This window comes from Lepidochelys kempii, chromosome 7, assembly GCF_965140285.1.
Source record: "Lepidochelys kempii isolate rLepKem1 chromosome 7, rLepKem1.hap1, whole genome shotgun sequence".
Classification (NCBI taxonomy): domain Eukaryota; kingdom Metazoa; phylum Chordata; order Testudines; family Cheloniidae; genus Lepidochelys; species Lepidochelys kempii.
In genome coordinates, this window is record NC_136386.1 from 95850070 (window position 1) to 95862992 (window position 12923).

General features: G+C 39.5%; 1 protein-coding gene across 1 annotated transcript in view; it reads right to left on the bottom strand.

Annotated features, from left to right (window-relative positions):
• KNDC1 (kinase non-catalytic C-lobe domain containing 1) overlaps positions 1–12923 on the bottom strand; it is a 128718-nt gene that overhangs the window by 107834 nt on the left and 7961 nt on the right. The window contains exon 3 of the mRNA XM_073353950.2: positions 10365–10423. Within this exon, the coding sequence (XP_073210051.2) occupies positions 10365–10423 (59 nt within the window). The remainder of the gene's footprint in view (positions 1–10364; positions 10424–12923) is intronic.

The following is a 12923-nucleotide window of genomic DNA, read 5'->3' on the forward strand; positions in this document are numbered from 1 at the left end:
TTTTAATGCCAACAGAGATCATTAGATCACCTAGTCTGACCTTTTGTAAATAAGCATAGGCCTTAGAATTAACCCAGTTTCCCCTTTATTGAACCCAATAACTTGCATCAAGAACTCCAGAGTCCTGATACCACTCCCTTCCCCTAATCACAAAACCACACTTCCTCCCAATATTATTGCAATGGAACTAGATTATGGAATATTGAAGGATTATGCAACAGTTAAACATACAGAAGGTCAGATTTCAGATACTATTCTCAATTGTGCCAGCATCATCCAGACAAATTCCATCCATTTGGGAAATTTACTGGTGTAACTGAGATCAGAAATAAAACCCAGAACTAGTATGGAAGGCATAACGCCCCAGCATATTTTCTTGCAGGAGAGTCCCTCAGCATCATACATAATGAAGTAGGCCCATTATTTTTAAGTCTTGTTTCATAACAGAGAGAACAAATAGTTTCCTGCATGAGCAAAATGTAATTACTTTGAAATATTGTATTATGAATTAAAAAAAAGCATATATTTTGCACCTTAGATGTGATAGAAAATTAGTCTGCAAATAAAAATGCTAAACAGTAGAATACTCACAAACTACTTTCTAGTTATTGAATTGCTGAAACAAACTGTAGGATAGTTGTATACCTATATTCAGGTTGTGTTTGGTTGGTTGGTTTGTTTTTTAAAAAAAATCTTACTCTGGTAATCATTCAGATGTAATTTGTTTGCAAAAAGCTGAAGAGGTGTCCAAAGAGTATTTGAAAGCTATTTACTCAAAAAAATATTTCTGTAGAGGGAAAGAAAGGAATTACAACCCAGGAGTAATCAAATAATCCACTTGTGGTTGAAATTTACATGCAATTTATTTCACTACTCAGATTGACTTTTTTATTGGCCTAACATCTAAATGAAAGCTTGCAAGTCTTAACTTGTTCTTGTGTGAAATGTCAAGCAATCAATTTGCATTGCACAACATTAGTAACTCTTTGCAGACATTGCAGTCTAAAAACCAAGCTGGAACAAAAGGAGGAGAAATGAGACAACGTTGTTTAACTAACAAGTTATAGAATACATATTGTATATATTTCTGAATTACATAGCGCATACCATGATCTCTACGCACACAATACTATTGTGTCTCAATTGCCCCTAAACTAAGTAGTCCCTACTTATTCACTTAATATCACAGCTGATGAGTCAAGCTCCTTTGGTTTTAAGGCCTTATAAAAGGTTCTGACACTTTTCACTATTAATACTTCTATTGTCCCATGCATTTACAAAGCTTTCTATTTTTAAAGATTTCTCTAATTTCAGTAGCTTTATCTGAAAGCCAAGAGAAAAAACAAAAAAATCTGAATAAGTCTGGAGGCAGGGGCAGGGTGGCCAGGTACCCAGTTTTCAACTGAAAAGTCTGGTTGAAAAGTCTGACCTCACTGCATCCAGTCAGATGTACTGATCAGACACCCAAAGTCTGGTTACTGCGGGTGGTGGAGGTGCCAGGTCATCACCTGCACCAGCCCCTACTCAGCCAGGGCCACCTCCTACCTGCATCAGGCAGCTGCGGCTCAAAGCCCTGGCTCCACAGATGAGTCCCTCCAGACCTGGGGGGAGAAAGGGGAAGAGCAGCGAGCAACAGGGGGGAAGGAGGGGAAAAGGAACAAACAGGGTTCAGGGACCTCAGAGGCAGCATTGCTAGAGTGTCTGGTTTTTAAATATGACAAAGTTGGCAACCCTGGGCAGGGGAAGAAGAACAAGATTGGATGCAGTGGGTAGATTGATATGGAAGGACAGACAGTGGTATCTACAATTGAAAACGAAAATATTTCAATGTGCCAACTCTTTTCCAAGACACCTTATTCAGATTTTTCCACCTGGAGTACAATAAAGTGGTAGACATTTGTGTCTTGATTTATAAAGATCCAGGCTAGTCTATACACACTTTCATTTTAAGCCAACTCAGTTATACAAAATGGTTGTTACATTTCAGAAGGCTACTCTGTTCAGTGAGGCAAATCTTTCCCCATTAACATTAGGAGTCACGCATGAACAATAGCAATAGGATTTAAAAAGAAAAAAAGTTTTACAAACATGAATAATTGTGGGTGCCCATCATTATCCCACTAAGTCCCTACAATAATCACACAGACTGCCACATTCCCTCAAGGGCAAATGGGGTACAAAGGACCTCTTGGTAGCAGAATCAATGAGGGAGAAAGGCAATAAATATTTCAATAAATATTTCTCTTTATAGCTCGTTCACCAGCAGTATGGACTGAAGCTTCACCGAGAGTACCCCACATAGCAGAACATGGCGGGGGGGGGGGGGGGGAAGAGGATCATGGACAGACCAAGGATGTTGGAACTGTCACCACTGGGTCCCCTGACCTCTTCCTCCCACTGAGGGCACACAGGAGTTATTTTGAGAACTACTGCCAGATTTTCAGAGATGTACTTTTTTTAAAAAAAACCAGCAGTAATTGTACTTGCATTTTGGTGCACTCAATGAATTCTTGACAAAAAATATTAATAGACAGACTTATGCTTTCCAGGCACAAAGAGCCAATATGTATCTTCAGTTTTAATGATTTACTTTACATTATGGAAATAAAACCAAGAACAAAAATAAACCTCCATTTCAGAGCAGAGTGTGTGTCTCCTCTAATGTACTGAATCAACTCTGCCTCACAAAATGGCAGCTGACCTCACTGATGGGCAAACTCCTAAAGACTAAAAGGTGTGGTACACTAAAAATGTCACCAAAAGTTATAACGCTACATACCACATGGATCTCTTCATAGTCTACTTCAGGCCCAAACTAACCACTAATATAGTGCCAGTAGTGAATTAGTAAAACAGCTACTATGGGCTCAAAACTGCACCCATAAAAATGGAAGCCACATTGACAGCTGGCTGAAAGGTAAAACCCATAAAGGTCAGTTCACTTTTTTCATTTATTGAGAGACGGACATGTCTTACTACTCACACACAAAAAGTATAACCCATGTATTTTGGTTTACTGGAGGGGCATATCCACTAAACAGTCTTAGCTTAGTTTAAGGTAAATCTGCCAGCCTTTCATCTCCAGTAACTAGAGTTCTAATCCTACCTCAAGTCAAAATGAATATTAGTTTGATGCCATTCTACAATTGCCATTAGCGCACATAAAAGCCACCACACAATTCAGTGTATTGACAGTTTTTGCTTAGGAGAGACAGAGGACTGAAACCCCCCCCAACTGTTACAGGTCAAAATTTGTGCATAGCTCCCCACAGGCTCAGGGCACTCCTATTAGTCACTTTCCAAGGCAGTCACTTCACTTAAAAACCCTCTTGTGAAGGGTATACACACACACACACACACACACACGAGGTCCTCAGCCTGCAAATACTTAAGCTTGAATAACTTTACATACGCTACTAACTAGATGCACTGACTTAATGGGACTACTGAGATATGTAAAGTTATTCACTCATGTATTTGCACATTTGTGGCCAAAATGTAGAAAAAGCTACCTATGCCACCATTCTGACAGTACCCTTCTAGGCAGCAAGTATTGTGCATACACCTCAAATTTTGATGAATAAGGTCCCCATTGATTTCTCTGCTAAGGATTTGAAAGAGTAATCCAAGAAGAAGTAATTAAGACACTTCTGGGAATAGCATTACAATAAAACATCTGGATGCCTGAAAGACCAGACAGGAAAAAATAGAAAACTAATTTTAGAAGCTTCTTACATTCAAATTTTAAACTCATTCTGAAATTGTGAGTTTCACATCTACTTCTTTAGATGTATCAATAATTACCCAGAATACTTCCTCTCTACTTTCAAGAGGACTCTTATAGTGTGAAACTTCTCTCTTAATTAACTAACACAATTTGTTCCCAATCGACATAGTAAGAATGGGACCTAGAAAGTAGTTATACAGCTGTTGAGCAGAGAAAATTTATGTTACCTCTCAAATTCATACCTGAATTAGATTTTTTGTTGTGCAAGGAAAAAGTTAAAATTAGAGCTATTTACCAAAAAAAAAAAAAAAAAAAGAACCCAAAACACAACACATCTATCAATAAAAAAGAATCCCACCAAGGTCCATATGGTGCAAAGACAACCCTGAAACAGGGAAAGGTTAAATTTATCTGTGCTGACAAGTTGCCTATTTCAAGTTTGATTTAATAAAACCTGAATTCTTTTGGGTAGAACACACAGCACTAAAATGCTAAAAGAAAAATGATTAATATGGACAAGTTTCTTTGTGGAACCCTACATTAAGATTAGTGTTCTATATTAAGCAAGTGTATTAATAAATCCTCCCCACCTATCCCCTCACATTCCCCTCCACACTATAAATAAAACCCTGAAGTAAGATACAGATAGTCTGTGTATGTTCTAACATATATAGACATTATATCTCTCTTACTTCAGGGTTTTATTTATAATGTGGGGGGGAAATGTGAAGAGAGAGATTTTCTGAATCTTAAGGAAAATAAAGGTTTCAAATTTGACCTAGCCATAGTATTAAATAGTGCATTTTTAAGGGATCCCACTAGCTAAAATCCAGCATCAAGGTTTGCAACCTTACATTTCATCATTGGATATGAAGATAGCAATACAATGTCTCTCATCTCAGATACATAATATATTTGTCCTTTTCTATGAAAATTTTATTTTAAAGCTCCAACTACATTTCCTAACATGTCCACCGACTCAAGCACTAAGGTGTTACCCTCATATATGGTTCAGCACACAGATGGAAGCTGCCCATTAGAACAGAGTTTGAGGACTTCTCAGACCCAGGACAAGGCTCAGTCTCTTCCAGTCAATAGAGAACCAAGAGAAACTAATTTTCTCAAGAGAAAATTTCCACTACATGCATCTGACGAAGTGGGTATTCACCCACGAAAGCTTATGCTCCAATACGTCTGTTAGTCTATAAGGTGCCACAGGACTCTTTGCCACTTTTACAGATCCAGACTAACACGGCTACCCCCTGATACTTAATTTCTTCTAGACCTCTCTGCACAAACAGAACTACTTCTGCACAGAAAGAGCTCTCCCAATAGACTAAGAGGCTGTCAAAAAGGATTATGAAAATCTGATCATGCAGTTTTCTGCCTTTTGATGACATTTCTTTGCAAAAAGATACAGACTGATCAACATGAATAGCCTAATATTTGAACATGAGTCACTTAACAGCCAAATCTCACATTTAGACATATACAGTAAACTACTATGTAATATGCTTAAAAGGCCAGTTTGAAAATCCAAATTCAGCCATACAATCTGAATTTGGGAACTGAAAGACCAAGATGTACTTTATTACAAATCTGTTATTTTGCTGGCCTCGTATTCTGACCTCAGGTACATCTGTGAAAAACCAATACAAAACAGTGACAGAATATGTTAGTAAGAAGAGTTGGTTACTGGAACTTTGTTAATAATCTTATGCTTGAACAGAATCTAACTCCCTCTTCCATAGCATTGCAGAGTCATTATAATGAACCAAAATAAAAGTTGCAAGTTATTTTTGTCATGGAGGGAAGCAGACAACTCTGAATAAAATACAGGAAACTGAACTGTGGAGAATGGAGACAGACAGCTACAATACCTCTTTGCCAAGCAGCGGAATCAATTTAACAAGACTGATCAGTTTCACTTATATTATTCAAGATTTTCTTGACAGCAGTCAACTACCAAGGATCATGTGAATTTCCTGTTACTGCTGGAGGAGCCTCACCAGGAAGCATACTGCATTTAACCACTGTGGAAGAGGAACCACAAGGAACGGTAGGAGGGTAAAGTATCAGAAAAATTCCTTGCTCTACCTCATATCAGAAAAAGTGTTCCACAGAACGAGCAAAGTAATTTCTCCCTCTTCCTCCCAGTACCCCCACCATGCACACACACAGCTTGGGAGAAAACAGATATCCTCCATTTCACAGCAGCCCAGGAGGTGGCTTTGGAGAGGACAGGAAAGTAACAAGACAAAGCTTCTTCACACTTTCAACAGTTATAGGGGTTGGAGGGTGGATGTGACAGTGGCCCACTGACGGTTCATTACTTCATCAGCAACTTTTGTCAGACCTGACATACTCACTACACCCAACTCACTGTTGTCATAATCTGTATCATATGCAAACTGGAAACACTCTGGTTCCAAAAATCATTGCATGGTGTATATACAGGGTGTATACGATGAGTTGCAAATATGTGCTAGAATTCTGTTCTTAAAATGCATTTGGCAAGCAATGTATAAGCCCAATCTGCCCTAGACAAAGGAGTATGTATTTGCTTGTCTGACCTGCCTAGTTGTCAGGCAGAGACAATGAAGGTCCAGTTACATGTAAGGCAGACTAAGCCATCAGGCAAACTAGAATGGAGGATGGCCACTGAACACTCTTGGCAGGGGATGGAAGTCACAGCTGCTGAAAACCTTCCTGCCTCCTGAAGCAAGGTCATTGAACTTTGGAAGATATAAGCAAGGACAGAAAGCCATTTTGGCATCCATTACAGGGCAGATTCAAGAGGCCAGGGCTCTTTTATACCTGAGAAAAGTGGAACCTTTCAACCCCCTTGGTTGAAAGTCTCTGGAAAACTGAATATAGGTGAGAAAAACGTCTTTGAACAAAAGACTCTAGCTTGCTAAATTAAGTTTTAGTCTTAGAAGCATATTTTACTTTTATTTGTATGTAGTCATTTCTATCCTTATTCCTTATACTTAGCATCACTTAAACCTATATCCTTTTGTTAATAAACTTGTTATATTTTTATCATAAGCCAAGTGCTCTGATTGAAGTGGAGGGTTTGTCAAGGCCAGTTAAGTTAATACTGTCTCTTTAAAGGAGTAGCAAACTTAACTTCAGCAAGTGAGCTGAACACTACAGAGCAGATAGTTTGAGGGATATTTTAGGACAGAGGAGGTGTTGGGATCACCTTGCAAAAAGTAAGTGGGCAGTAAAAGCCAGGGTGTGACTTGCATGCTTGTATTCTGGATGTAGGTGTCAAGGCTGTGAGCCACAGCATCATAGCATTTAAGGCACTCAGAGTTGCAGGGAAGGTGGTGACGCAACCCTTTACTGGTCTGGGTTAAACCCCAAAGTGCCACAGTGTGGAATTTCAAATTTAGACGCACACCTACAGTCAGGCTGACACAAAAGCTAGAGCCCCAATCAAGGTCTAGGGAGAGCAGCCTGGTAGAAGTTACAGCATCATCAGGATATTGCCTGAGACCACACTGGCAGACCCATCACACAGACCCTGAACTCCCCCGCTACACACTTCCTACCCCTGCCATTACACTGTGCCCTCATACCCTATTGGGGATTTTATTCTCAAGACTTCACTATAGTTAAAAGAAGTGTGGTAGGGTAAAAAATTATATATATAAAAATAAAAAAAACTACTACACTTTGTTTCCATCTCTTAAAAAGGAAGAGATCACAGAGTTATCATCAATACTTGTGCTAAATGTTAAACTTGCTATAGGCAGAAAAAAAAAATCAAGAAGTGCTGAATGCACATGCAGATTTGGATTAAACAGATCAGTTAGTTGGAACATAGGTGAAATGAACAGCTGTGCTATTAAAAAAAATTTATAAACCACGTTCACAGATGGCAGACATCTAAGTCTTGCATCTAAATGCAAGATCACATTCTAGAACCGTGGGGCTGTGCTTTAGCGACCCACTGTCCCAGACTGAAGGGTAGTTTTGTGATATGGACAAACAGCCATTTGACACTCGGTTGAAACTAGCAACACTTTTAACCCAAGGCAAACTCCTACTGTACTGAGTTGGTGATGGAAACAAATCTATTGAAGAACTCTCAGTAACACAACTATTTCTGTTGTGCCTCTCTTACCGGTCAAAATTCACTGATCACCATGCTAGCAAACTGTGATACAAGGGAAGGGGAGGTGGGGAGAGAGGGAGCTGGGAAAATGTACAGTTGGTCAAACTTTTGATTTAGAGAAGAGAAATGTGTCTCAATATTAGTTCATATAGAATCTAAACGGTCTTTGTTACTGTGCTGAGTAAACCTTCTTTTTTTAATATAAAAGCAGGCAAATATTGAAAGACAGCAAAATACCAGATCAGGAATATAAACTATACTTGTAAGCAATAAGTGCCTTAAAATTAGTTTATTTCTCAACCTCTTTTATAATAGTGTGCATTTGATACTTTGTTTTCTAGAAATGCCACTGTCTACTGGAACCAGAGCAGTGTCCTTGTAAAATAGGTTTGACGTTTTGGGGGTAGGTCTTTAGGCCTGGGGTACCTGTTAAATATCCATAATTTATTGATGTCAGATATAGCCAAAACAATTAAAAAGTCAACATTTGCATAACTTAAATACAGATCCCTCTCCTAATCCAAGTACACTGGGGAAAATGGGGTTCTCTCAAATACCATTGCACTGCAGTGATGACCCTTGTAAGAGAGCATCTATAGTATACAGCTGTATATACACGAGGTACATATACAGAGTGAAAATGTTCAGTTTCACTAAAAGCATCATGATTCTGAATGTACAGTACAGAGAACTGAGCATCAGTTTGTCCCTCTGCAGGCTCAGGATGATGAGAGCTCTGCTTAAGTTTCTAACTTCGTAACAAAGAAAGAGACATCTTGTATATTTAACTGTTCTCCCTCTCCTTCCCTCCAGTGGGTTCAATATAACAGAAATATCTAAGCACTGCCACAACAGACATTATGGGATTTTTAGTAGACATGGATAAACTGATCTGGAAAAAAAAAATGGCTTGCACATCATCTAAAACAAACTAAGAATTGAGGACTTTTAGGACAAGTACTCCTCCTCCAATTCTCAAATCCCAAAGTTGCCTCCAACATTTGATTTTCAGAACTTAGAAACTCTCCCAATACCTCTAGCTGCAATGAGTCTCACATCTCAAGGGTTCAGAGACTTCCTAGAGTTGGCAGCAGGGAAGTAGCAATGCATTCTGGAGCACTGCTGGGTCAGAAAAGCTCAAAATCTTTGACTTCCAAACCACTGGCCAGCCAGAGGCTTACACATGGCACACAAGACCAAGCTCACCAGAGGTAAAGGCCTTTGGACTCAGAGAGAAGACAGGCTTGCACAGGAAAAAAAAGACCTCAACGAGCTGGAATGAGAATGCAAGACTTGATCAGATGTAGGAGGCCTATCTGGGCATAAGGAGTAGAGAAAATATTTATCCCTCCTGACCTGAAAGAGCTGCAGGGACATCAATCTAAAAGAGAAAAAGTTTCAGTGCCTCTCAGGAAGAAATAGCCACCAACTATATCTTTCTCTCCCAAAACAAGTCAGAATATAAAGAACATCCAGTGTGCAAAAACCTGGAAGTACAGACTGTCAAGCAATTTGAGCTCTGATTGCCTATGTAATTGTAATGATGGCCAAGTGTTCATGGTAGTGGGTAGAGATGAAGAGGAACTCATGTCTCTAAAGCTTCCAGAACTGTATTATACCATAGTCTATAATTTTTCTATTTCTTTTTCATCCTCATATTTGTAGAGCTTAATTGGCAGACACATTTAAAAAAAAAACAAACAACAAAAACCCACATTTGCTGAGCAAGAGAGAATTATAAAACCTAATTATACAAAAGATAGGCAAGCATCAAAATAAAGTTATTTGTATTAGATTATGTGGAAACAAAATAGATTTACTTGTATCTTGACTGACAACAAAACATGCTGCCCATTAAACCAATTTAGGTATTATCTAAAATACAAGCCAAAAAACATTAAATAGTATATCCAGGAATTTCAATAGAAAGTAACAAAAACAAAATATTCTTGTAATACTGCTATGGGATGGCTGATTTGGGAGACTAATGAATTAGTGTAAACAATTTAATACTAATTTAATTTAACAAGGTAGAGCATTTGTGGATTGCAAGGCAACAGACATCCATTTGTTTCTTCATTGAGCCAAAGATAAAATTGTTGATTGCCCCACCATGAATTATTTTATTGAAGAAGATAGCAAACAAATGTTATATTTGGTCATAAAAAATCATGGCTAGTCTCTGAACAAACAAATGTAACCAATGAAGGATAAATAAAACAATTCAGACCAGCTGTGGTTTAAGGCAGACCAATATACTGTTCTTGCAAAAAAGGATTTTCATATTTTCAGTTAGTGAAAAATTGTTTAATATAGAATTAACATACCATTTTACTTCCCTAGAAATTTCCATTTAATACACATATACATAGTCTGCGTTCCCAAAATAGTATACCCATTCATGAGCATTAAATACAAACATTAAGACCGTATGTTGAAGAAAAACTATAAGCATTCAGTATTGTAAAAATACCAAGAATACCAACAAGATCTATATCTTTATCTGTTACTTACCTCAAACGTGTTACCAGTGATATCAAATTCTGGTGGGACAAAGGCACCTTCTGGATCATCTATAAAAAAGAATGCCAGATTAAGAAATTGACAATGATATCGTCTTGACAGTTTGATGTCACAAAATGAAACATCTATATAATTGACAAGCCTGTTGGTTCTCACACCTCCAAGCTACAAACACAACTCTGTACAGAGCTGATGGTTCCAGTGCTGTAGGGGAATTATTAATTCTAACCAAAAGGACCCTTTAATGATTACATAGGGAAGTATGCCTTTCTGTACCTTATTTCTAACCATCCTGAAGCAGCAAACTATCACTCTCCCCACTAAGGAGCAAAAAGATTAAAATCAGAGAAAGAGATAACCACTATTTGAGACACCAAACTACCAACTTAATATTTTTAATCCCCTTCTCTCTGGGAACCTGAAAGTTCTCAGACCGCGGCTGCAGCTGCGGTCAGGAACTGAGGCCAGGGCTGCAGCTGGGGCCAGGAACAGAGCCGGAGGACAAGGCTGGGGTTGTGGCTGGGGGTGGGAACTGGGAATGGGGCTGCACCTAGGGCTGTGGCCAGAAGTGGAGCAGGGAGCAGAGTCAGGAGCTGGGGCCAGGGCCAGGAACCAAGGCCAAAAGCTGTGGTTGGAGGCAGTGATGGAGTGTGGTTGGCGGTGGGGCGGGGTGGGGTAGGGCAGGGCGGCGCTCCCTCCCCACTGCAATGGGGGCTGATCCGGGCCCCGCCGCATTCCCCCAAAGATTCCTCCATGCCCCACTAGCGGGGGGCGCCTCACAGTTTGGAGACCACTGCCTTATAGTGAAAGGCTCAAAGAGCGCAATCTATTTAGCTTAATAAAGGAGAAAGATAAGATATAACTTGACAACACTAAGTACCTGCATGGGAAACAAATATTTAATAATGCACCTTCAGTCTAGCAGAGATAGGTATAACACAAACCTATGGCTGGAAGCTGAAGTTAGACAAATTCAAACGGACAATAAGGTGCAAATTTTTGACAGCGAGGATACAACCATTAGAACAATTTGTCAAGGGTTGTAGTGGGGGTTCTCCAAACACCAACAATTTTAAAATCAAGATTAGATATTTTTCTAAAAGATGTGCTCTAGGAATTATTTTGAGGAAGTTCCATGGCTCGTGTTATACAGGAGGTCAGACTACATGATCACAATGGTCCCTTCTGGCCTTGGAATCTCTGAATCAAAATTCCAAGCCAGTAACCAAAGGAAAGATTTCCCAAGGCCAGCTAATAAAAGCTTATAGGAGTTTGCCTTCTGTCCATTACTTCTTAGAAGTTACAGAACAAGCACATGTAGATAAGTCTTCCCAGCCATCACTAACATCTTCTGAGATGAGGAAGAACCAAATCTCCATCTCAAAGTACGCAACCCAGTTGCTTGCTGACCTCATGCCACAAATATGACTGATGCCCTTGTGGGCCTCTCCAGCCAGCACGCCGACATAGCTGCTCACTTCACTTTCCAAGCCAAATCCATACAGAAAGACCAGGAGCGAAGCTCTTCATTAGAGGATTTGGGCCTGGACCACAGCTTGTAAGTAGATTATTGCAGCAATGCTGCTGCATTAATGCCTATTTGGCAACTCAGTCATTGGGGGTATAACTATGGTGGGGTTTTGGTGGTGTTGCCCCATTTGCCTGAGGGATTTGGCTCCAAAGGCTGGGTTATTTCCCTCAGAAGGGGAGAAATGTTAATTTTTAAACTTACAAAATGCTCTTAGAGTTGATCACATGTATAACAAATTTATCACCCAAGACTCAATGTCAAATGAAGGCTTCAAATCAGACAGATGTTAAAAAGCTACAAATCCTCACCCCAAAAATCTCTTTCTCCAACCCATCCTTTCAGGCAAACGTCTGGGTGAACAAGAGTCCAATATGTCAAGCTGAAGTTCTATCAGAGCAGTGGGAGGCAGGGAAAAACGAATTCCAGAGCCTAAGAATTTTAAGAGCTCTTCCTGCCTCCAGTTGTTTAGATCTAGGTGATACCCTGGGCATCTCAGCTGATCTAAGCTGCTGGGGAACAGAGCAACCATCACCTTTAATTGTACCAGAAAATTAATATGCATCTAGTAGCTGTACTGTGTTCATCAGTGAAGATCATGAAGGAAAGCTACCTTATCGAGGTCAGAAAATGTAGGGATAAAGCGAGACAGGCTAAAAGTCAAGTAGAGTTGGACCTCGCAAAGGGAATTAAAAATCAACAGTAAAAGGTTCTAGAGCCATATAAATAAGAAGACAACAAAGAACGAAGAAGAAGTAGGACCGCTAAACATTGAGGATGGCGTGGAGGTCAAGGATAATCTAGGCACGGCCCAATATCTAAACAAATACTTTGCCTCAGTCTTTAATAAGGCTAAAGAGGATCTTAGGGATAATGGTAGCATGACAAATGGGAATGAGGATATGGAGGTAGAGATTATCATATCTGAGGTAGAAGCAAAACTCGAACAGTTTAATGGGACTAAATCAGGGGGCCCAGATAATCTTCATCCAAGAATATTAAAGGAATTGGCACATGAGATT